Source organism: Lutjanus erythropterus, chromosome 2, assembly GCF_056507025.1.
Source record: "Lutjanus erythropterus isolate fLutEry1 chromosome 2, fLutEry1.hap2, whole genome shotgun sequence".
NCBI classification, from domain to species: domain Eukaryota; kingdom Metazoa; phylum Chordata; class Actinopteri; order Lutjaniformes; family Lutjanidae; genus Lutjanus; species Lutjanus erythropterus.
Window position 1 is genome coordinate 21,579,582 of NC_139318.1, and position 26,890 is coordinate 21,606,471.

At 38.0% G+C, this 26,890-nt stretch overlaps 1 protein-coding gene across 3 annotated transcripts; it reads right to left on the reverse strand.

Moving 5' to 3' along the window:
• Nucleotides 1–1,996: 1,996 nt before the first annotated feature.
• Nucleotides 1,997–25,372, reverse strand: LOC146331525 (LIM domain and actin-binding protein 1-like). 3 transcript variants are annotated; one of them, XM_084732192.1, is made up of 10 exons: nt 25,286–25,372; nt 19,896–20,035; nt 16,448–16,490; nt 10,737–11,138; nt 6,472–6,526; nt 6,001–6,098; nt 5,270–5,348; nt 5,097–5,128; nt 4,855–4,985; nt 1,997–4,000 (listed from the first exon to the last, which is right to left on the reverse strand). In XM_084732192.1, the coding sequence occupies exons 2-10, from the start codon at nt 20,012–20,014 to the stop codon at nt 2,932–2,934; spliced, it is 2,028 nt and encodes a 675-aa protein (XP_084588318.1). In that variant the 5' UTR covers nt 20,015–20,035; nt 25,286–25,372; the 3' UTR covers nt 1,997–2,931. The 3 variants fall into 3 exon arrangements, with proteins under 3 accessions (XP_084588318.1, XP_084588309.1, XP_084588325.1); XM_084732183.1 differs by having other exon boundaries at nt 4,855–4,988; XM_084732199.1 differs by lacking the exons at nt 16,448–16,490; nt 19,896–20,035; nt 25,286–25,372 and adding an exon at nt 15,939–15,968 and having other exon boundaries at nt 4,855–4,988.
• Between the last annotated feature and the right edge of the window lie 1,518 nt (nt 25,373–26,890).

A 26,890-nucleotide genomic window follows, 5' to 3' on the forward strand; every position in this document is an offset into this window, starting at 1 on the left:
TCTTGTCTCTTTTTACTACAAGCAATCAAAAAAGCCAAAAATAAAGAATACTGACATCCAATGCACCAAAGACTCTTCCGTCAGCTTTTTCTTTTGTCTTGCTTAATCTGAATAACATTTAGCGCTGGTTGCTGACCAAATTATGTATGTATGACTATTCTCCCCACAGTAGTGTCTTATATCAGTGGACAAAAATTCTGAAAAAAAAACCCACAACAACTTGATAAGTTGTCTTTTTTTCTCATCAACAGTATTTCAAGAGAAGTAATGAAGCACTGAAGCATATAAATTATGGCATTATTTGGGCTAAATGATGTTTCAGAGCTGTTCCACTGTTTAGTGTCATGGAAGTCTTAAAACTATTAAATATGTACAGTATCTCATTACTTCACAACAGTTCACAGTGACTGTAGGTGCTGCATGATATTAACAGGGCTAAAAGTCATGATGCCTCAGAAGAGAGTATGAATATAAGAAAATCTGAAAAATCAATTTGTCATATCAATATCTGCGACATTAAGAAAACAGAAATTAAGAAAGATAATATTTTTTGGCTAGTTATGGTGGAGATGTCTGCCTTCTCTCCAGTATAATACAACTAGATAGCTATCAGCTTGATGTAATTATTCAAGATAGTCCATGTTGTGAGTAGTTTCATGTAGGAGCTACTTTCTTTCTACAAAACTACACCTGCCAACTGCATCCTCGTGAGCATCTACTCATGTAAAAAAGGTTAACACTTAGATGAGGAGGACGCCATTAATATTTACATCCTGAGAGAAGAGAAGGCAGACATCTCTACGGCCAGCATCTTCAATATTCAGGAACTTGCACCAAAACTATCCATAACGATAAACAGCACTATAAAATCAAAATATTAAATAAAATATGTATTTTTCATTTTGGAGCGAACTGTCCCTTTAATTTGATGTGTAAAATTGTTGTTCCTTGACAAAGACAAAAAACAAAGGCACAATAATAAACACAGTGTCAAGTTGGTGCAAACTCTGAATTTCCTCATTGATACATTTTAATTGTATTTCAACAAGAGTTAAGACTGAAATGCCCTGTGTGTCATTATACCAATTATTAAAAAAAAATTTGCAGTGCAAACATATATTCAACAGCACATTTGAACATACAAAGTGTTTTACAGACACCATATAAACTGAATCACATTTGAAAACAAATCCAGAAGGCCCAGAAGAGATGATACACTCGTGTTGTTAGACAGAGGACAGCGATTAATAGATGATTGTGTTACCAGCTTTTTTTTTGTGAGAATAGTGGTTAGAAAATTTCAAGAGCAGACATGGCCTTTGCAATTTGCCTTCACTGTAGTGCTCTAGTTGACTTTCTACCAACCTAGAGTGCCATCTGCAGGATAGTGTTGTTAATGTTAACAGTACATCTAAAGATCTTCAGTTACCTGTGACTGTTGACAGGTGCAGTGAGAAGGTAAAGACTCGATAACAGTCCAAGCAGTAAACTACATATTCTCGGCTCTGCAGGATTTGGACAACAGGGGGATTTCAGTCATTTTAATACCTCTGACAGTGACATAGAAAGGTACTGAGTCCCACAGTACAAAGGCAGCTGGACATGTCTGAGCACTGACACTACCCAGGTAAAAAAACAAGTATACTAAAGTACTCTTAATTTAAGTATACTTCCATGTGCACACGATTATTGTACTAAAAGTGTGCTATTTTACATATACTAACAATGTACTGATACACTTAAATATACCTCAGTACATCTTTTTATACCAATGCTGTTCTTTTTAAAATTTACTTTTTTCTACAAGTACTGTCAGTACACTTATGTAAAGAAGTATTTATAATTCAATCAAAATGTGAGGATAATACATTTTAAATGTAATTTATTCAAATTTGAAATACCTTTTAAGTGCACTTAAAATACAATTAAACTAAATATAAAAAAGTATTTTTAAAAAGTACATTATTAGTAATTTATAAGTATATACAAGTTTTTCTTAATGGCGTCTCAAAATACCACATTGAAGTTAACTTAATTGTATTTCAGCATATTTATATTACCACTAATGGTATGTCATTAGCATATTAAGTACCTTGTTAGTATGTAGAAAATAGCACACATTTAGTACATTAATCATGAGTATACAAAGTATTTTTTAACCTGAGTCAAGTCTACTTTAGTGTACTATTTTTTTTTCTTACCTGGGTGACAGTGTCTTCATCCCTGAGAGAAGACGAGCCCTGTATAATGTTTGTTCGGAGGTTTTCTAAAACTTAATCCAGAGTATTTTCATTTTGTTTCTGTTTTGTTTGTTTTTCCCTTTAATTTACAATTTAAATTTAGGTAATGTGTAAGAATATGAAATATAAGATAAGATTATTCTCCACCAACATCTTAAAAACACACTACTAGTGAATGCTTTTTGGTTTGACATACGTATTTAGGTCATGTCTGCATTTTATGTAGGACAAAAATGCACATAATGACTGTTTTACTTGATGCAGCAGCATACTGCCTGTCATTAAAAAGCACTTAAAGTGTCACATTAAGTATAATGGTTTTAGGAAACACCACCTGCAAATAATGTGCTACTGATGGTGCATATAATTAGCAAGATATGAGGTTCAGAGATGCAATGATTTAATTTAGTAGAGGCCCACCTTCCAGTATAATCAGGAGTCCTACAAAACTGTATTAGATATTTTTACAGTATATAATTAAAATATAAAAAAAGAACTCAAACATTTATACTTATAAAGTAAGAATTAAAGGCAGTTATTGCAATGTATATGCACACATTTGTGCGTCTCTCCTATAACACTATAAAATCTGGCAAAGCTATAACTGGGATCTACCTTTAAACTGAGAGAACAAACCTGACTGAAAGTGTGATTTATGGTGGATGGACGTGACAATGAGACTGTCATGATTCTATGAGTCAGACTCCTCCTCCTCCTCCTCATAGTAGCGGTTCCTCTTGATTATATCCTCTGCACTCAGCTCCTCACCATCACTTCCTTCTTTGTCCTCCTCCCAGAAGCCCACGTCCTGGGAAGCGCGGTTCTCTTTCGGCTGTAGAGGTGGAGAAGGTGACGGTGAGATATCTGGGGAGATGCTCCTGAGGGAGCTCTCTTCTGCTGCCATCTTGTCTGCTGCTGCCTCATCTTTCTGGTCTTCTCCGTCTCTTTCCTCCCGTGGCTCAGGCGCAATCTCCACGTCCTCCTCTGAGACGATCTCGCTTGGTATTTGAGGTGCCATCTCCTCTTTCTTTTCCATCTTTTTCGCCTTCTGAAGCTCTGGCTTATTTTCCTTGGGAGCCTCCTCAGATGGGTGCTGTTCCTCAAATGACTTCCTCCATTCCAGCAAGGATTTGAGAGGGCGACGAGGTTCCCTGGAACCCAGACTGGGTGCGGGGTTGGGTTTAGCTGCGATTGTAAAAGGCCGACTGCGCTCCTTCAGAGAAGAGCTCCTCCTCAGGCTCTTCAGTTCAGCCCGATCTGAGCTCTGGTAGGATGATGGTGCTTCATCCTCCGGGGGCCACTTGGCTCTCCAGGGTCGGCCTGAAGCAGCTCCCTCCATGACTGGACTGAGTGGTGTTGTCCCAGACTGGCCCTCACTCGCTGGAGGAGGCCAGGCGACCCTCAGCCTGCGAGACTCAGACAGCTTTTCTGTGGACTTCTCACCGGAGCTGGTGTTTTTCTGAACACGAGTCTCCAGTAAGGCGGTCAGGTCTGTGACCTTCACCTGCGGGGATGTTTCCACAGTCGGGATTGGTTCTTTGTCGGAAATGCTCTCAACTGGATGCGTCGCCGCTACTGGTGCCTCTTGTTCTTTTGGCTTGACAACTTCCTCACCTTCGTCTCCATCAGCTCGAGGCTCCCAGAGCTCCTTGTGAGGCCGATGGCCAAAGCCCTCGTCATAATTGCCTTTAGATTTAAATAGTTGGCTGAAATGGGGCTTGCAGTAGACGTTACCATGCAGAGAGGCATAGCTCCCAAGACTAGAAACAGAGGAACAAAGATGATATTTTGCTAATTTTCTTGTTTGTCATTCTTGAACAGTCAGCCATTGAGGAGATTTTAAGTATTTAGCAAAAGTATAAACACAACACTTTGGTTTTGCTCCCATTTTTCAAGAGTTGAAATAAAAGATAAGACCTTTTTTCGTGGACACAAAAGGTTTATTTTTCTCAAAATAAACCTTGTTCCCCAATTTGTTAAAATATGTGTTAGTGAGTGTGTGCGTACAGTGTGTGTGGAGGAGCAAAAGAAAGGCTCATGCCTGCACTCAGAGCACAGGATCAAGTTTAGCAGTGAAGTTGTCTAGTGAAAGTAAATGTACAGTTTGCCAAGGAATAAATACTGCAGACGTTCAAGAAATTCCTGTGTATTGCTTCCAAGCTCATGGTTAAAGTGAAAGGAGCGGTTGTGGGTTTAAACTAGATCAGAAGGTGTTGATCTCTGGCTCTGGACCACACACACACACATCAACCTTGCATTTAAGCACATATTATCAACAAAGTGTTGTATTTACGCTTGTCAGATGCAGCTGGGATGTGAGATGCAGGGAGCTGGAGCAGACAGCTGCACTGATTAAAATTAGTGTACCTGTTGTGTGAGACGTGCAAGTAAAAAACCTGACTCACTTGCAGTTGAGACATGCATTATTTACTTTGTTATTTATTATTTACAGTTTTATTTATTTGTCACTGAACTATGACTATTTCCACGTTGGGCATAGACCAAAAGTGCTGCATTTATATTTTTGTTGACTGTATATTTACTGTTTACATTAAAAGACATGGTGACAAACAAGAAAAGACATTTGAGAAAAATGCAACAGTGTAAGACTAACCTGAGCTTTGTGTTGCAGTGGACACATCGGAAGCAGCTTTTGTGGTAGACATGCTGCAGAGCCACCAGTCTCTCCAGTGGGTACACGGTCTTTAGACAGGCGATGCACGTCTCCCTCACCGGTGGGCTGAACTTCTAAAACACACAATAACAGCCACATATATCCATAATCAACAAGGGTTGAAACTGGACTTCTTCTGATGACTCATACATGTCTCCTGCTTGTTGTGATGACTGACTCACCTTGGATGCTTTGGGCTGCTCACCGTTCTCCCCTGAAACACACAAAACACACAAATGTCAATCGGTGTTTGTATATTGTAGTTAATGTTCTATTAACATTTTCTATTACAGGTAATAATGTATCAATGACATTAACATGGCGATGTGTTCTTGGACTATCCGTTGAGACTCACCATTGCACTCAAGTGGAGGAGAGAGTTTTTTATTTACTGGTGCAGACGTTTTTGGAGCAGGCACCTCTGGGGTCACACCCTGGAGGAAACACAAAATCAAAATAAAGAAAAACAAAACCTTGAGTAAACTGGCAGTTACATAATGAACTGTTAATGTATTTCCTCTGTTTCTGGTGTACGTATAGGAAGGAATAAATTAAAGAAACAGGAAGACAGCAAACAATGTATATACAGTAACATTAGTGGTTAGAGACAAAGACTCATAAATCACCAATACACAATGTTGCCTCCATTAATACTATATTTAAAGTTAACTATTGTCTGGATAACAAATGTAGTCACAACTCAGTCACCTTAACGGCTGATGTATGGAAACTGGCTTATTTCAGACCATTTTTAATAGTCTAAAGCTGTCTGTGTTATTTTTTTTAGTGTTATTGTTAGTTTTAATCTCTTATTTTAAGTAATTCTAGAGATAGGTGTTGCAAATTAATTCACTATAAAGACTATGATACTTGCATTGAATAGCTATTTTCAGCTTGTCTTAACTGAATCTGTCCCTATCAAACAAACCATAAATAAATAAATAAAAACACATGTAGCAGAATTTTTTTCACAAATAAAATAAAAAATGTTTCACAATAAAATAAGCTTCATAGAGACTAAAAGATTCAGTTTTTGTAGTTATGCTTTGAACATGTTTTAACTGAGCTTTTAATTCATGAACTCACAGCGTGAGTGGTGCTTTGTTTAGAAACAGCAGCCTGGTACTTAGCCATCTTCTCCCTCATGGATGTTGACTCCAACACTCTGTCAGGCACAGGCACACCTACGACACAGGAGATAATCACACTCAATGATTTGACAGTACACCAACATGAAAAATTCTGGCTGCATTTCACCTAAACAACAAATGATTTCCCCATCTTTAAGTTTAAAATGATTATTCATGATCCAGTTGTGGCACAAACTACTGTGGTCCCTGAAACAACACAGCCCACCCACACATATGCATACAAACAGCAGGACTGAGGTTTGAAATAACTGCATTTTAAGGCAGAGATAAGAAAAGTAGTTTCGGGACTATAGGCTAGGAGATTCATTTTATTTTGTGAATTGTATCACATCTACTAACATGTACAAAACCTCAGTTGATTATTCAAAGGGATGTGTATATGTGTGTGTGTGTGTGTTTGTCTTACCCCCGTGGTGGTCCGTGTCCTCTGAAGAACTACTGCGCAATCTTGTCCTGCCACCCTGTAAGGGTAAAATGATTGGTTGAGTTTACAAAACTGGTGCTATGAACTCATCATATGTGCGTCACTGTGACTTTAGTTTATGGCATACAGTATATCAGTCATTTCATTTTCTTACCAGTTCTTCAAAGCTTTACTTCCTTCTTGTCTTTCAGCCAAGCAATCATTACTATAAATCTTACACCATCATACACCACAGACACTTTGCATTTTGGCTTCTATATCTGGATGTATATTAGTGAGGATTTATATCCAAGAAACAGTAACTGGGACAAATACTGCTGTACTGCTGTGATGGACATACACATAAAGTGTAATGTCTATTGTTTACTTCTTTGACAAATGTTTTTTTTAAGTGGTCCAGTTTGTGGGTGATCTACTAGAACAGAGCAGTGACGTCCACAGCGTGGGCCGTGAAGGCCCTGCAGGTGGGCCCTGAGAGGTCATGAAACACAACTGTCATTTTTAAGCTTGAATTTTATACATTTGTACCATAAAATACTTATGATTCTTTCAAGCAATCAGAACTAATTAGACAAAACCATGGGATTTAATTGATGTGTTATTTGTCATTTAACAGTGTATTTGGTGATCGGTCACATAATCACCAGAACGTATCTTTTATCTTGTCATTGGTACTATGGTGTGTTGAGAGTGGGATTAAAGGTTTGGGTGGGCCCCAGAAGATTTTCAGATTTCAAATTTGGCCGTGGCGTTCTTAAGTTTGGGAATGGCTGCAATAGGGTATTATGTTATTATCTGTCAATAAGCATAAAAGGCGACTGAGAGTCTGAAATTATTTCTGAGACAAAGATTACTGGTGGGTACAAGTTTCACAGCCTGTACATGAGGCACTGTCTGTCCTGTTGCCTGCATGACACATCAAGTCATCAGGACTGGCGTGGAAGCATCCCACACAGGTCAGCACTGTGTTGAGAAACACAGCCAGAACGTGAATTGTCTGTGCAAAACAGGTAGAAGATACGAAGTGGTTGTATTCTCATAAACAAAAATATAGCTGAAATCCCAGATTTCCTAATTAACCTGAAATATCTTTTGTGTTTCATGTATTACCCAGAATTATTCTTGATGGATGCACAGCTTTAAAGGGCCAGTATGTATCTGTGATTTAGTGGCATTTAGCAGGGAAGTTGCAGAGTGCAACACCTTGCATCACCCTCCCCTTCCAAGCATCTAGAAGAAACTAAAGTGACTGCAAAACACACCAAAATAAACCCACGAAAGGTCCTACCCAGAGCCAGTGTTTGGTTTGTCTGTTCTGGGCTGCTGTAGAAACATGTAAGTGCAACATGGTAGCATTCATGGAAAAGGACCTGCACCCTCTATAGATATAAATGGGTCAATCAAAGGTAAAAAAAAAACCCCACAACAATTCTTATTTTCAGATGAGCATACACAGGTGAAAACTTATAAATATTATATTCCATTTCTGTCATATTCTACAAATAGCTTCCCTAAAATCGAACACACTGGAACACTGTACCTCAATCCTGGCTCCAGATTCTACCTTTTTACTGATCACATGAGGGCCTTTGACACAATGTCGTAAATACAAACACTTAAGTACAGGCTCCATCTCAGCAACACTGCACTTAAGACAGAAAAATGTCAGGCATCTGCATGGACAGCCACCAACATGCCTTTGACCTGCAGTCCAGAAAACCAACAACATATTCCACTGCACTTTACCAAAAGAATGAGCTGTGTGTATGTGCATGTGTGTTTGTGCGTGTGCGAGTGTGTGTGAGTGCCCACGTGTCACTGACACTAATGAGTAAACCAGATCGTTCGTCTCAGCAGTTATTCTGACATGAGTGGAAAAGAGTTTTTGGCCAATTAAAACAGCTCATTTCTTCAGGCTGCTTCACAGTGGAGTCCTGCTGTGCCTTCATCTTCCTCAGCCATGTAAATCCAAACACCAACTGGACTAAGAAATACTCAAAGCTTCGTTTAGACGAGGGCACAGCTGCATGTTTGCGGAGGAAGATATTCAACTTTTCAGCCAGTATTGACAGATGTGTTTACAACTCTCCTTGTCAAGTTCAACAGTAACGTCTACACTTCTTCTTTCCTAATGGTGATGTCACAGCGTTAGTCATACTATTAAGAATTTTTAAAGGACTGCAACTTCCAGAGCTGCAGAACTACAACACCATGGCAACAGTGAGTGAACATTAAGTAAAATAAAAGGCACATGTGTGATGACTGCACATACACTGACCTGAAAAATACGATGCCACAGACTGTCTGAAATCCAGAGTACAGTGTGGCAAATGTAAAGTGAGATAAAGACAGGGCTGTTTCATTCTCTGAAGAATGAAACAGCCCTAGGTGAGGAATGTTCTGCATTCCTCTTCTATGAAAGGTGAAGAGTGGAGGGCTTGTTGTTTGTGGCTCAGAGGAAGAGACAGCCAGAGTGAAAGGGAAGAACAGAAAATCCAGGTGGAACAAGACTACTTCAGAAAATACAGGGAACACAAGGAAGAATTTGTTTGAAAGAAACATAACTTTGCTGAGTGAGCACTGAGTATTTCTGCACAGACAGCAGGAGCTTGGCTTTCACTGTTCGGTGGTATTGCTGGATGGAGATTTTATCATTGTGGTCAGTAAAAGGGAAGCTCATACAAGAAACCAGCCCTAATTTGTAATAATAATACATAACTAGGAGAGACACTAAGGGCAAGCTCCCACCACAAAAATGATTGACAAATCTCTCCTGGTGGACACAAGCCTACTGGTGCACAGTATAAACCATCATATTATACCCTAGGTACACATGAATTGTGCTTTCAAAAGCAGCTTCAGGTTATGCATCAGGGTTAACCACTTGTGAAAAACATTCGACTGGCCAGCATCAGTACAGTAAATCCCAATCATCAACACTGTGGTTACAGTAAATACTTGAGAAACAAGGCCATTAGGTGCACAGCTGTAACAGCTGTCGATGAAGAAGGGACTCATTCATGAAGCATTCATTGAAATGCATATGATTTCAAATGATGTTGAATGTGAGCACAAACTGGGAATGTTTGTGCCAGTTTTGTACTCAAATAATGTAGTTATTGATGTATTGAGGGGATTTCAGTGCTTGTTCAAAAATAAAAAAAATACATATTTTTCCTCTGGCCTGTAGTGCTCTTTATCCATCGACATTATTTTGGTGTGAATTGCAGAGTTTTTATGAGATCAGCCGTAGAGATTTCTGCCTCCTCTCAAATATAATGGGAGTACATGGTACAAATGTGTTGCATCAAGCAACAAAAAAAACTTCAAAAAACAGTGTTTCTTTCCAAGAAAGACTATTTCATTCGTCACATTAGCTGTGTTTCAGTCTTAATGTTGAGTGAATTTGAAGCGAACTTTTAAAGTTTTGCAAAAAAGGAAAAAAAAAACTCTTTGCTTACTCTTTGGAGCAAATAAACTGGGCTATGCAAAGTGCAGTTTTGTCAGAAGTTGAGGGTATAGGCTATTTAAAGACAGGCTAAATATGATTCGTCAGTTTCTGTTTAACACACTAGAAAGATAGTTGATTGTTGAGTCTCATTCCAAGGAAGACAAATACCAACATTTTGGGTTAGTAAGTTGTACAGGCAGAGGGCAGATGGAGGCGCCACCACGCACTTTTGGTGGGTCGTGACTGAGAGGGATTATTTTTGTATGAGTATATGCATTGCTTTTTAGGACAATCTTGCATCGTTTGCCTTTAATAAACAGAGGAGAATAATTAGAGGATGCAAACTGGAAACACAGGTTTGCCAATCTGACAATAAACCTCAAAGAAGAAGAAGAAGAAGAAGAAGACACAAAAACTGCTCTATAAAAGTTTTTCATTTGGGCAAGCTGTAATTATTCTTTCATTGAATGGTCAATGCCAACAGCAGAAACTGCTTCTTCTTCTTTTCCTGGAACCAAAACCTCCGATCAGTTATGTGTCGAATGATCGTGACGTCAGAATTTATTTGGAAAAGGTGTTTCCCATTAAGCACTGTGACTCTCTTTCAAAACATCCTAAAACTATGCAACTGTAAAAAGTCTTTGGTGAAATTGAGGAAGTTCAAATTTTGTATCTATCAACCTTTTCTATTGCAATACTTCAAAATTTGCATAAATATATGTTGATGAGAACACAGCAACTGTGTCTCAAATGTGTTGTGTTTGTGTTCTTCTCCAGTGAATAGGTTTTTGACTACCTTGCTCATGGCGTCCTCTCCCCTCTCAAACTTCATCTTCAGGTTGTTCAGTGGCACTCTGGGTTTTTCATAAGAGGCACGGGGGCTGGTTGGAACTTGTTCTTCAAGCTTTTCTGGTCTTTCATTGTGTGTCAGCTCATCCCTGTCCATCCCTCTCTGTTCTTCACTCTGGGACGCCTTACGACCGGCTGTAAGTTGACCTCCCTGAGCGGTCAGTGGGCCGGGGCTCTTTAATGTAGGACTGTGCTCGGTGATTGAAGCGGGCCTGGAGCGAGAGCTGGACTGGACAGGGGGCGGGACGGATGAAGGCTTCGCCTGATCAAGGTTCCCTGCCTGCTCCCAACGCTTCTTCAGAGCACTCAGGTTGGCTGACCGCAGGGAGGGCGCTGCACTCTCAGAAGTCTGTGAGGAAGAGAAGGAGAGATTTAAAAAAAGTGAATATATCAGTTAGAAGCAACAGTATAAACTCTGATGTTCACACAGCCATGTCACTTTGTGTACTGGCTGAATTAGAAAAATATTTGCATTTGGCAAAAAAGAATACAGGCTGGGTTTCAGTAACAAGGATTCATTTTGAAACCTGATTCATGGTTTAACTTTAAATTATGTTGCAACAAAATTTTAAAGTTGCTTAAAATTCTTAAAAGATTAAATTTAAACCTGTCTTTAAACCCCAGTGTAGTTGTACACTAAACTGTGAACCTAGATTACATTTCCAAAGTCCAATTAAACAGCGGTCCAGTATCAACTTTAAACTGAAGTTTTTAGCGAACAAGTAAATAATTTAACTCTTTTTTTACCTTTTAGCCAGCTAGCTAACAGTGTAACATTTTATTCACTTTGAGCTCGCAAGCAAACAATATATTTTCTAGCAAACAACATTTTAACTTTTTTAGCAAGCTAGCAAACAACGCAACAGTAAGGAATACAGAGCATCCAAAAGTTAATGGTTTTCATCGCTCCTTTATATTTACTCGGTCCTGACAGCACTCAGCTTCTCCATATTGATTTAAACTCTAATAATTTTTTACATAAATAAACTTGGATTTACCAAACTAAGACTAATTTTTACTAATTGTGCAACAGAGCTCTACTTAGTTTTTAATCTGAATTTACTCATTTTAAACCCAGTTTTGCTGAACTCTGATAAAAACTTATCTTTGATTTACTGAATGTTTGTTGGGGCAACCCAGTCTCAACTCACTACACATACAGTTCAGCACAATGATATAGAGGAAATGCCGGGATCTGAACTTGGCTTCACTGACAGATGAGGTGAACAGCTGTTCAAAGTTGGTCCAGGAAATAGATGTTTTGCTGTGGCTGCTGAAGGCAGTGATTGGCTCAAGATGGAGATAGCGGGGCTGAGCATGCAGGCAGATTTTTTTTCAGCTACATTCCTTTCCACACAACAACTTCACCTTTCCCAAAAAAAACCACTGAGGACAATGTTGAGCAGCAAACAGCACGACAGAACAACAGGAGGCACACTACTGCCGTGCGACCTCAGGGAACTTCCTTAATTATAAAAGAGGAATGACACGTTGAAGAAAGAGGATGTGGGCGCTGGAATAAATCACCCTCATATAAGTTTACTAATCAACTAATAAATCTTAGAAACAAAATATGAGCTTTTCTAGACAAGCTTCACAGCTGAGATCAGGTCAGTGGGAAACATTTAAAAACTATTAAATTATGAAAAAGCAAACTAAAGGTTTAACTTGATTTAGAGAGGATTAGAGATGACAAAAGAAGACTTAACTACTTAAGCCCATTAGTACATCAAATGAATCTGGTACATCTACAAATAACTTATATGAACATGCATACACACAAAGTGGCAAACAAGAAAGGAGAAAGAAATGAGAATGTAAGAATAAAAGACTGAACAAAAGGGACAAACCCCCCAGACATACAATCACTGTCTTTGTGAGGCAAGACCAGAGTGAACGGGAAGAACTGGACAGTGACAAGATTGTTCCCCTTTTAAGCAAAAAGAAAAAAAAAGAAAACCTCAGTGAATGCGCTGGAGTGGCCAAACGAGTTGCAAACACAAGCAGACAGCAAGGAAAGTGAGAGGTGTCCTTTAGTTGGTCCTTCTTTACAGGTCAGTGTGCTGAGTGACAGCCAGAGGCACAGATCTCCCAGATGTTAGCAGCTAGACTAAATCTGCTCATGAGAGCTGAAGTCCAGCCCCTTTAACACCAGGAAAGTGAATGAGAGAGAGTCAGAATACCCAGGAAACCAGAGCAGGAAATGATACATTCTGGAGGAAAGTTAACTCTTTGTTCACTGTGTCGGCTTTGACATTTTTACACTCGCAAATGATTTCTGAGGACAATAGTGCTAAAGAAATGCGACTCCACAAACTGGACAAAGGTTTTAAATAAGGCAAGTAACGGAAAGGAAAAATAAAAGAACAAAAGTCTTTTTACATTTTAAACAGAGCTCAGACACTCTGGGAGGTTGTTTCACAAAAAACAAACTCTAATGATCAACAGTCAGTTAGTTTTGGACTTGAATCCAAATCAGGAAAGTGTCTATATATATGCGTGTACTGTGCTTAAGTACAAATTCAAGGTACATGTACTTTGAATATTTCCATTTTATGCAACTTTATACTTCTACTCCATGAGAGCTCTACAATTAATTACAAGTAGAGCTACAACCATAGTTGTAAACTATTAAATTAACTGGCAACTATTCTTATTTCAGTTTCTAAAATATTTTTAATTTCTTTACTCCTCTACGACAATAAATTGAATACATTTGGTTTGTGGACAAAATGAGACATTACTTTAGGAAACAATGATCAACACTTTTCACCATCTTCTGTCTTATTATTGACCAAACAACTAATCAATTATTTAAGAAAATTAAGCGTTAAAATTAATCTCAGAGGCAAATATTGTACTTTTTGCTAATCTGTCTGATGACTTTATTTACTTTTCAGATTATAGTTTTTCATGCCCTTCTTCTGTAATAAACTGGAGGTTGAGGTGTTCCTCTATTGACTGAGAAAATGAACATGAATACAGCAGTAATATTAATCCAAAAACATCAGCTATAAAAGTAAAACAATGACCATTTTACTGCACAATGAATACTTTTACTTTTAATACTGTAAGTAAATTCTGTTAATAATACTTACATACTCTTACTTATGTAAGATTTGAACACAGGACTTTTACTTGTTTTGGAGAGTTTGCACAGTGTGGTACTGGTACTTTTACTGATGTGAAGGATCTGAATACTGGTCACATGAGACATGTCACGCTATCAAGAAAAATTCATTACCGTTACCATTCATGAGCTTTAAAATAAATAATGATGAATAAAAGTAGCTAAAAATGTTATGTTAACTATAAAACAAAACTAAAATTCACGCAACTGCATCCTGTACAAGCTGGAGATGACTAGATTGTGTTACAGCAGGCATATTAGGCTGCAGGAGGTGCTCCTCTGCAAATTCATCAGGCCTTGATTTTTCAAACATACTCCTTACTGAGCTGAACTGCAGACCACTGTACCAAACCCATCTCGTGGTTTTTAATCGCTGGTTCAGTATGTGCTGATAGATGATCTAGTCTGTTCTGACTCACACCATTGGAGCTGCAAGACTGAGCACAGTTATTAGTTCGACTGATCATGAAGTCCAGCAAGTTGAGAGCAGCTGCACCAACTGAATGAAAACTGAGGAACGAGCTTGAGACTGTCAATCCTGTGAGCAGATTCTGCAGGAAGAACACGAACCATGAAAATATTATGTCCACAGTGTGATGAAAGCTAAACCAATTTGGCTTTCATCACTGCTCAGAATGAAAATAGTTAACAATGTGGACAAAAGAGATGCACACAGACGTCATTATTTTCATCTGCTGTGTCTGTATTCAGAGGTGGCCAGGAGTGGGCGTTGTTTATACCAGTAGTCGCATTAAATCGGGCAAAAGTTTTATGTTCTAACCTAATATTTACTGGCAATTCAACTGCTGTGTTTATAAAGAATCTAAATACTTTATTATTGGCATATAATTAAATATTTCCATATCTTCACACTGTATATTTCATGTATGTAATAAAGAGAAATCTTTATTTCTATTTACTAAGTTACTAAGTAAGTATGAACTATCTGAAGCCCACCACCACCTTCCCTTTAACTGGAGGACACTGAACTCAGACATACAAGTATATAAAGATATCCTTCCACTCAAGGGAATAATCGTGGTGCATTATCTCAGTGCTTGAGTAACGTAGATGCAACTTTTTTTTTAACGATGCCAAGGTGGTAATGGAGCTGACTTTTTCTGAATAATAATGACCAGCTTCAGATAGAATAAATATTTATTTATATTTATTTATATTTTGCTTTCCCAAATAACACAATTTGGATTTGACAGAACATACTTGTCCAATTCTTGTCACAATTATTTTCCATCTATCAAATAATATGATCATATTTTGGTTAGTAATTTAGTCAAATATTATCACAGATGCCCCTCACAGGCTACCAGAGTCCAAAGTCCAAAAGCTCCACAATAATCAGCATTCTATGATATAAAACAGAGAAAAACAGCAAATCTTCACATTTGAGAAGCTGTAACCAAAAATGCCATTTTTAACATTTATCTACAGTATGTACTATGTAATTTCTCTAATGGACTAATCATTGTATTTGAAAAGTCCCCCCTTCCCCCGACCCCCCCCCCCCCCCCCCCCCCTCATACATAGACAGATGGTCTTTTACGTTGCTCATTGAAAATTGCCTCAGACCCACCAGGACACGAGGGTTATGCTCAAATATTTTGACTAGACTTCTACATCAGCTTATATTTACACATTTTATGGGCTGCTAACAACTATCACAAACTATAATTAAATACACTGAAATATAATTAGCTTAAAGAATAAACATGACAACTTGAACTTGTGGGACTCAACACAAGTTAGCCTTAAGAGCATCTTTTGAATTCTGCTCTTTAAATGCTGCATGTAAGTTAGTAACGCAGAAAAGTTGCTTTCACATTCACTACACTCATATGAAGTTTCTACTGGAGTAATTAAAAACCAGGCCTTCTTGTCATTACCAGACAGATCATTTAACAAAGACTATAGAAACTAAAAAGGTTTTAAAGCAGACATACAGACACTCACACACACTGGTACAGAATCACATTTCTTACAGCACATCCACAGCAACATTACCTTGTATTTCTTCATGCTATTAGCTGATCAGTTACTCATTTAATCTCAGTCCTGCTTTGTTTATCAGTCTTTCACACTGACAAAGCAGCTAGACACAGAGCATTGCAGGGGGATTACACTGTAGTAGGATTATGGGTTTGATAGCCTGCCCATTGCAACAAGTGGCCAATGAGAGGTCAGCTAAGACATTTGGCTCAGACACTGTGTTAGCATGGTGAGTGTGTCAGTGTGTGTGTGTGTGTGCACGCCTCATCTCAGCATGCAACAATTAGTTCAGCACCACCAGCAGCTACTGAGCAATGAAGCAAGACATGCAGCGGACACACACACTTCATTAAATCATGTAGTTTGCTAGAAGAGAGATGTAAACAAGATGTGTCATGGATTAAAGACTGTGAATAACAATTTAAGATATACAACATTATTCCATAAACTCTGAAAATGTCTCTTAAGTAAAATAATACATCTGCAGCAACCTGTACAGACATCTTTACAAAAATGCTCATTACCTTTTTCTTCTCTGCACTGGCCTCCTCAGCAGCTCTCTGGTACCTGAGAGACACAGAAACAACACTGACCTCTGGTGACTCAAAACACAAACACAAGACTTTTCTGAGAAATGTGGCATTTCTTCTTTCAACAGCCTCACAAGGTGTTCAACAACTGTACACTATGACAACTTTTCATAGTTTTTAATGTTTAGATTTGAGCTTTTCTTTACATTTTATGGGCTCATATTTTTTATATGAAATGACAAATTGAGAAACACTATTGTTTATGTACACTGCTTGGCCAAAAAAAGTCACACTCTCTAAAATTTCATTGGACTACATTGGGACTAGCTTTGATTACGGCATGCATTTGCCATGGCATCAATTCAATAATTTTATGCAATGCAACTTTTATTTCTGTCCAGTGTTGCATTATTTTTTGCCAAGATCTTGCACTGATGATGGGAGAGTTGAACCGCTGTGTAAAATCTTCTGCAGCAGATCCCAAAGATTCTCAGTGGGGTTAAGGTCTGGACTCTGTGGTGGACAATCAATGGTAAATATGATGTCTCACGCTCCCTGAACCACTCTTTCACAATTTGAGCCTGATGAATCCTGGCATCGTCATCTTGGAATATGCCCGTGCCATCAGGGAAGAAAAAAATCCATTGACCGAAAAACCTGGTCATTCAGTAGATTCAGGTAGTGAGCAGACCTCACTTTTTGGGAATGTTGCTGAACCTTGACCTGATCAACTGAAGCAACCCCAGATCATAACACCTCCCCCACAGGCTTGTACGGTAGGCACTAGGCATGATGGGAGCATCACTTCATCTGCCTCTTTTCTTAACTTGATGAACCATCATTCTTTAACAGGGTAAATCTGGACTCATCAGACCACATGACATTTTTCCATTGCTCCAGAGTCCAATCTTTATGCTTCCTAGCAATTTGAAGCCTCTTTTTCTAATTAGCTTCACTGATAAGTGGTTTTATTAGGGATACACAGCCATTTAGTCCCAATCCCTTGGGTTCTCTTTGCATTGTGCGTAAGTGATCTCTGATCAAGATTTTTTTCAGACCACATTTCTTCCTGATGGTTCACCACTATCCTTCCAGGTTTTAATAATGTGTTGGACAGCTTTTAACCCAGTTTTAGTGGTTTCAGTCATCAGTCTCCTTAGTTGTTTTCTTTGCTTGATGCAGGCCAATAATTTGACCCTTATGAAACAGAGTAACATCTTTTCCATGACCACAGGATATGTCTTCTGACATGGTGGTTGCCAGCTGAAACATATTAATCACTGCAGTAATTACCCAGTGAAAGTCTCTAACCTGTTTGCTTAGTTAAATCCAGCTGGTGACTTTTTTGGCCAGGCAGTGTATATTAAATAAGCAGCATGTAATACAAAATAAATCATAATATAAAAATGGAGTGCTATTTGTCTACTTAGATTGTTTTGGTATGAGTTGAAGAGTTTTGGAGTTTTGGAGATAATGAAAATGGAATTAAATAGCACTCAGCTTGTGGTGCTCAAAGCTCAAAAACAAATTGGAAAACATTGGAAAAAATGCCATGTCTGTTTCCAGAAGTCATGACCTGGTTACTTAAGATAATCCACAGACCTTGTTGTAAGCAGTTTCATGTAGGAACTATTTTCTTTCTACCAAACTACACCCACCAACTATATCACATATCAGGGCTGTGCAATATGATGATATACATTGTGTGACAATAGAAAAACATCCATCATCCATATTGTGTTCTATCATTTATTTGGTTGTGTTTCAAATCAGACTCTTCATGGCCGTATTTTTCATTGTTTAGACTGCGCTTTAAATTCTTGAGATATGAAACGATATGATACAACATACTTTATTGTCACCATAGGGAAAACTGTCTTGGATTCAGATGCTGCAGACATATACCTGCCTACATATTAACAGTTAAAAATTAAACACAAACAAACAACATATAGATAAAGAGACACATTCTGTTGTAGATCACAACCCCACGGCACAGATGCAGGCAGGAAATTTGCATGGAGGCAACACAAAGCAAACATGGAGAGTGAATCTGACACAGAATGAGGTCATTCTGAACAGAATAAAGACTCGAACCAGTCAAGACAGAACAAGGTATTTAAAAGACACGCATCCCATGTCACTTACATGTGATTTGGATATGAAAAGTCTGACACTGACAAGAAAAGTGTCCATGGCAAATTATACCACAAACCGGTCCCCATAACAGACTCAAAAACCATAAACCTCTTCTAACCACCCACACAAGAATCATGTCCAACAGAAGAGAGAGAGAGAGAGTGTCTCTCAAGTATATCATTAAAATGTAATAAGAAATACACCTTTTCAATTCATTGAATTGTGCTATATTGTGACATGCATCATTATCTGCAGAGGTGGGAAAAGTACACATTCTTTACTCAAGTGAAGTACAAATATTGGTGTAAAAAAAGACACTACTAAAAGTAGAAGTACTGATTCAACTTCCTCACTCAAGTAAAAGTGAAAAAGTACAGGCTCGTGAATGTACTCAAAGTACAAAAGTGAAAAGTTGCCCTCTGAAAGACAGTTATACCAGGTATTTTTGTGTGAAGCTAACTGAACCTCACATTTCTTTATGGTTGAGTCTCCCTCTCGTCTGTTTACATCTTTTCATCATTTCTGCTTTGTTATGTCTTAATTTGTCTTACTACATCATTTTTGTCTATAACATCTTGAAACATCTTGTTATGTCATTTTCATCTTGTTATGTCTTTTAAGTTTCATGTAGTTACTTGACTTTTGTCTTGTTACCTAGTTTTCATCTTATTACTTCTTGCTATGTGGTTTTGGTCTTATTATATCTTGTATGTCGTTTTTGTGTTGTTCGGTCTTTTACGTATTGTGTTATTACTTCATTTTTGTCTTCTTCCATGGTTTTCATCTTGTTAAGTCTTATGTCGTTTTCATCTTGTTATGTCTTTTGTGTTGTTTTAATCTTGGTGCATCGTGTTACACTCATGGATACACCAAGAAACCATTTTTTCTATCTGTTTATTGTTCCATCCATTTAGGATAAAAACAGTCTTGATGTTGGGAAGGTGGCGTTCACTGACACAAAATAAAAAATAATCAATAATTCCCCTCAAATATATTAAAACTGAAGTAACAAGCCGAGTTTTGAAAATTTAAGAAGTAGAAATTACAGATATTTGTGTTAAAATGTAAAGACTAAAAGTAAAAAGTTGACAGAAAAAAATATACTCAAGTAAAGTCAGTACTACAGTATTTCTACTCAGTTACTTCCCTCCTCTGATTTTCTGGATATGAAATGACCTAAATCAGGATATCAGATCTTGGTCATATCTAGAAATGTGTTTAGAATTCATGTCTTGTCTTTCAAATAGATTCAGAAGTGTAAACTGATGGCACACATCACTGAAAGCCAGCAGGTGTTACTTACTTGGAGAAGCGTTCAGCAATGGCATTGTTTCTCCCACGGCCACTCAGTGACAGCTCCTTCGCAGTGACACGCAAGGACTGCGTTGCCCAGGACCGTCTGTTGAACGAACTGCTCTCCATCTCTGGCAGCTATCTGAATACCTGAAATGCAAACACAACCACCATTAAGTCACATACACCTATCAAAACTCTTCACTTCTAAATAATTTCCCAAAAGTTACCGGAGAAAAATAAACTTCAGTAATTTATCATCACCATGCAGCATCCTAGATTTAAATAAAAAAAAAATAATCAGCCTCATTGAACTGACAAACCCTGGCTTCCTGCGGCCAGAAAATAAAATGCTCCTGCCTATTCTCTAGTCTGCATTTGTTCACCAGTCTGCCATCGACAAACGTACGTAGGAAGTGTGTCTTCCTAGGTGTTTGAGATCACCATACTGACAGTACTGCATAGTAACATCAGACAAGATTTACATAGACAAAACAGCCTTGATTTAAATGGAAAAACAAGGCTAATATCTACCTTGTCTTGTCCAGACTTTTCAGAGTGTTGGTGCCAGAGTCCAGGTTTGTGCACGTTAAGGATATCTGCTGTGTGAGATCACTGATTTACAAGATGCTCTTCATCAGTTTACCTCCTCACACACCCCCACTGCCTGACATACATACCAAAGGGTGCTTGCACATATACAGTAAGTGCTCGTACAGCCAGCTATGCATGCAAACAAGTCAACACGTTCAAACTTGCACTCTGGCTTGTGCCGCTTGATTGCAAGATAGAAACACAACCACACGCTGCAAGCAATTTGTCATTATGCGACAACTCACCAGGGGCAACACGCACAGAGAAAAGCAGAGGAAGGCAGTGTCCCACAGCGTTATCGTCTCACAACTTGAACTTCACTCAGACAAACCCACACTTAAATAAAGTGCTGCAGAGGGATGACAAGCCTTTGATGCACTCACACACCTGATGCCTTGGATCCAAGAATCCCTCTTTTAGTGCTCAGACAGTATGTGTTTAAATCACCGCTGTGTCCAGCTGACAGACACAATCATAATCATTTCTCTTACTGTCTGAGCCTTTTCACTCAGGTGCAGTCATTACATCACCACTCAGACGCAAAGCGATAATGCTGGGAGGACTTTGGACTGAATTTCAACATAGCCCTGATTTTAAACACTCAGAAACAGCCCAATGCAACAACACTTCTGACTGTGCTTACAGACTTACCAATTTAGATAAATACAATGTAAACTTCTATTACTGAATCAATACACCAGCTAAGCCATAAACTTTACTTTTGTGTTGCCTATAATATTCAAGGTTGTTTTTTTTTACATGTTCATAGAGGTGTTAATTAGGCGTGGGGAAATAATAAATTCTTAAATGCACAGTGATTCTCTCTTGAAAGATTAGAAATTGGTCCAGAAAAGTCAATAATATGAAATTTAAAACCCAATTCTCAACAGTTTGATCACCTGTAACAATTTTGTAAGACAAGAGTTACATTCTTCACTGCTGAAGCAACTGGATGCTGAAATGTAACAGATATGCATGTATATATATGCATCAAGATGCATCGATAATCGTGCAGTGGGACAGAATGAAATCGTGATGTTCAGTTATATGCGTTTGCATCAAGGTTATAGCTGGAGGTGGTATTATACTGAGCTGCATTATATGCATAGGTGTTTCTAATAGTTTGACACCATGACGTATGAAAATAGGGAGGACAAATATCATAAACACCTTTAAATTGAATGTACTTCATTAAAACACCACCTTTAACTATGACCTCAGTAATAAACATATCTTTTAATTTACACATTTCTGAAATAAAAAAAACTTAACATTATGTACCTCATAAAAATAGGATTCATAGCAGAACTGGAGCTGGCCAATATAGCTTATAAATAATATCTAGATATTTTACGCTGTTCCATGATATATGATATACATATCTCGATGTGCACATTTTCTCTAAAATAACTCAATGTAAATTTTGTAAAATAGTGCAAACATATGATGATAGAATATTGAATGTGATGCATTGGTGTAGATCAGTGGTTTTCAAACTTTTTCTGCCCGAGGCACACCCGAGGGCCGGTCAAAATCTCAAGACACACCTGTATACATATCAATGCTAAATTGTCTCTATAATCAACCCTAACTACTAGCCAATCAAAGGCAGAGTTCCTGGAGTGTGGGTGGGGTAAAAAAAAAGCGTCAATCACTCAGAGCCTTTAATCCTCACCATAATCATCAGTGATGTGAAGATAGTGACTAAATGTGCAAAGGCAAATAAAAGAATAGCTTGAACAGTCAAGTTCAGAAAATTACACCACTTAATTGTACTGCAACCTTTAAAACCATGAAAAGACAACACCTATGTCATATCATGATCTAAAACAACATCTAGTCTCATATCAATAATATCAATATATTGCCAAGTCCTAAACAGAGCTATTGTACTGACCTGCATTAAACTGTATAGGTGAAGCTAACAAAGTGGCCACTGAGTTACATCTTTACAATATGGAATTATATATAATTATATGTAATTACTTTCATTAACTGTAAGGCTGTAAGGCTCAATGTGGACAGAAGCAACAATTAACAAACAGTAAAGTACAACAAAATGACATGAAGGTCCACAGCTCAAGTACTTTAATTAGCTTTCTTACGTCTGAAGTGCTTGGGGCTATTTGCTGTTGATACAGGTTTTAAGGCCTGACAGACAAGTTAGTTTACGTTCTCTATTGATTAAGTGTATGTTCTGATGCGTACAGTTACTGTTGAATGGTAAAACATTGTAACTTGATGGCCATGCTGAAAGTTAACTTCTCCTTTCTACCCTGTTAGTCTTTTTTGCATGAAATGTAAGGGGGCTGGAACATATTCCAGTCTGTGCTGGATGGAAAGAGAGGGACACACCCTGGTCAGGTCACCAGTCCGTCACAGGGACAACACAGGTGGACTGACTTCAGAGTCGCCTATCCACCTCTTTTGCATATCCTTAAACTGTTGAAGGAAGCCACAGCGACTGAAGAAAAAAAGGAGAAGCAAATGAACAAAGCTGAGCTGAACAGAGCTGTCGTCTGAAAATCAAAATAGGAAATGTTTGTGATTTAAATAAAGAATAGGGTGGGGCCATAGCATGTTTTTCCTGTATGTGAAAACAGTCTTAATAATCTACTGTAGATTTGGATTCCAATTTTTATTATCTGGTTTAGAAGCCTGAGAGAAAAGAAACTAACAGTATTGTATAAGAGGCTATTTTATTTTAACTCTGCAGCCCAACCTCAATGATCATGATATGTAACCACTATTCAAATCCAAATGCGAATTGTTCACACGATTATATGCCAGTTCAACACATTTAAGATCTAGGGCTATGTAATGGCAAGAATCTGGCGATACAATGCATACCACATTACTGTAAGCAAGATGATATATTCCTATTTTTTAACTTAATTTCAGGAAAACTATCACAGTATTAAACACACCACCATAAGCATAAATCTGTTTATAAAGTTATTTAATTCTTGTTCTTTTTGCAATCAGAACAGTGAAGATATAACACAAGTTTAAACACAACACAAAATGGACCACTGTCATGAATCTTTGCATGTATGAGGATATCACGACACTGTGTTTTTGAGAACCAATACAGTATCACAAAACATAGGTGTGTCAATATTTTCTTACATTCCTTCTAAGTTCTTATACACCACAAATGTGCAAACCTTTGTCAAACATTTGTCAATATAAACTAGATAAAGTTATATAATAATAATAATAATAATAAAAGTAATAAATAACATAATAAGTTATATGAAACTATATAAAAAGAAGAGTTATGTTAGCAGTATTGTTAATTAGCAATAAAAGAAAACTGTTGTCTACACTAAACTGTCACATAGTAGCCAACAAGCTTTTTTTCTTTTTGAATTTATTTTCACATTCAGTATCTTGCATTTTAAAATCTTTCTGTCCTCTTGTTTTAACTTTATCTTTACCTTCATTTTGTCTTGCTTTTGTTTTCATTTCTGTTCTCATTTTGCCTTCTGACAACTCTACCTCACTCTGCCTGGCAAAGCACTTTATAGAGTATTTTTAAAAGTGCTACATTAACAAAGTAAAACCTGTGCTTCATTTTGACAGCTCCACACCTCCTGGCATGGTATTATCGATTACTTCTCAGAACATTGATAAAATCGTCATTAATATAAAGTAACAAAGGCATCAGAATGTAAACAGTGCCTTGACAAAGGTGCCCCTGTGTGTTTCAGCAGGTATAGTCTGTTCAAGCGAAGCCTTGGAGTCACGGCAGGCTATCTGATATATGAGCTTTTGAAATCTGATCATCTAAACACCCACATTTAGCTTCATCTCCATCACTTGTTATCAGTGAAAGGTGGATACTGACCTTTAACCCAAGCCAAGTTCTCCCTGACAACAGGTAACCACAGTAAGGCATACAGTATGACTCATGAGTCAGGAGTCTGCGTTGCTTCATACATGAGTGACCTAAGACGCAATTATTATTATTTAAAAACCAAGGCAGAAAAACATGTTGTTTACACACTATAAAAACAAAAAAGTCGAGGAAACTCAATATTTTAAGGCAAGTTACTTCATTAGATTTGAGCCCCACTCAGTTTTAACAACTAATAATGTTCTGCTGAGATAATCTGCAATTTGTAAAACTGTTGAGTAAACTCACTTAAGTGAATAATGTTTTATAACTTAATAGTTTCAGTTGCAACCACTTAATTATCACTCAGTATCTCAACAAAAGACAGTGGACAGGCATCACTGACTTTAAGTTTGTTTCAAAACTTAGGAGACTGAATAGAAAAGTCTAAAATCTGGTTAATGCAGAGAGTTTAGAGTTTTCTCGGTTTACTTTCTTTTCTCTTTTATGCTGTATGAGTTTGACCTGGGCAGCGATGTAATAAACAGACATGACTAATATTGAAGATTGGCAGCCCTGCTCAGAGACAAACATGTTATTCTGAGTACTTTAACATCAGCTTAGTGGAGAGCGTCTGTGACCAAACTATGGTCACATACAGGAAATATATTTATATGCTTTCATATTTAATTTCGGTCCATGTAAGTTCTATTCACTGAGGAGTATAAAGTGACAACCTGAGCCTACAGTTCAGCCTCAGCAGCTGGACAGGTTTAGTATCGATTATCTCGGAAGTCAGTAAATTCCTTTGAGAGCAACAAAGAGCATGTGCGTTAATTTAGAAACTCTAAACACTCACACACCCACTCGACTTCTCAAAATACACGCATTTGGGTATTTGTTAAAACAGCCCTCTCTAGAGTTATTTCCATCTGTTTCGACGTCCTTGCTGTGAGTTTTTGTCTTACCTGTGCGAACTTCCGTCGAGTCACTCTTTTTGTGAAACCTTGAGACACCTGACACTCGCTGCTGCCGCTGCGCCACCGCCCGGTGTGTGCCGCGCAGAGGTGGACCGAGCAGAAAGGTGTCATGGGAGTGGAAGAGACGGGTCACGTGATTTTATACACCAATGACCTTGGGTATTGCATTACCCGTACCTGGTCCAATTATGTCCGCGTGAGCTGAGCGCGTTTGCATAGCGCCCACCGAAATTCCTGAGAACAAAAACACGATACGCCATCACTTTTCAAGAGAAGAGAAAACACCGTGAAGGAAGAGAGTGAAAGCAAGCAAACATGCTGAACAACACAGGCTTCATACAGTTAGTTTAACAGAGCAGCAATTGTTCCTCCAGGGACTAACAATGCAGTGCTGACAGAGTGTGGTTCAGCACTGCTCTAATAAGTTCCATTTTAGATTTTATAATAACACCACTACTACGAATTATAATGACAATAAATCATAATGCACTTTATTTATATTGCACCTTTTAAACTTACATGCCAACCCTCCTGATTTTCCCAGGACACTCCTGTTTTTCATTGCCATCTCCCTATTTTCTACTGGGATCATAATTCTCCTGTATTTCTCCTTATTCATGAAATATTTTGTGCTTTGACATTATCACAACTTGTCTCTGGCACTATACAGCATCTGAAAGAAAGAAAGAAAGAAAGAAAACTGATTAATTAGTTTATGCCACAGATTTATGCAAGTTCATACCAGAGGGGTGACTTATCCTGTATTCCTTCCTGAAAATTATGGGTAAAATTAAAAGTATTTAACATAAAAATGCTGGTGCCGTGTCATTTTAAGTTTTCTTTTTTTTTTAAAGTCATCAAAATGCATGCAACAAAGTCTGAAATTCAAATATTTTGAGGTTTCAAGGTTGGCGAGAGCGCAACTAAGAGGAGCTCAAAGTGATTTGCAAAAAATTAGAAGAATAATGAGCAGATATACTATTAATATATTTGCAAATAGAGGTCTGATTCTGGCATTTCCATGCTCTTCAAGGTCCAGTGTGTCAGATTTACAGGGATTTATTGGCAGAATATGGCATAAATGGAATAAAGCCTGAGACTGGTTCTTTTCCCATATCTGTCAACACTGGGAATATAAGGGAAATATTTTCATCCCACCGCCCCTACCACTGTCCACATACCCTTTACATTTAATCAATGGTGTACACAGTGGATCCTACAATCACCATCAAGCAAATTTGCTTTAAAATATCAGTGCAGGAAGGATTGTGTCTAGATTGTGCCTAGTTCATACCTTGAGTTAATGATGATATGGTGATACACTAAAATCTGTGTGCCAAAAGCATGACTTTGACCGACATAGCTCTTCATTAATTATGGGCCTGCTCCCACAGGTGCTCCTCCTTCTTCTTGACTAGATGTTACAGCTTAATGTTCTACATGCTGTCAACATACTGGGGAGAGCAATGAAGCAAACACATCCAATACACCCGCCAGGCTACGCCTACCCTTAAAGAAAGGTCAAGAGAGTTATGGGAAAACATTAAAATGGAAGGACAATGAGATAGAAGGTTAAAATCCTGGGGAAAATGA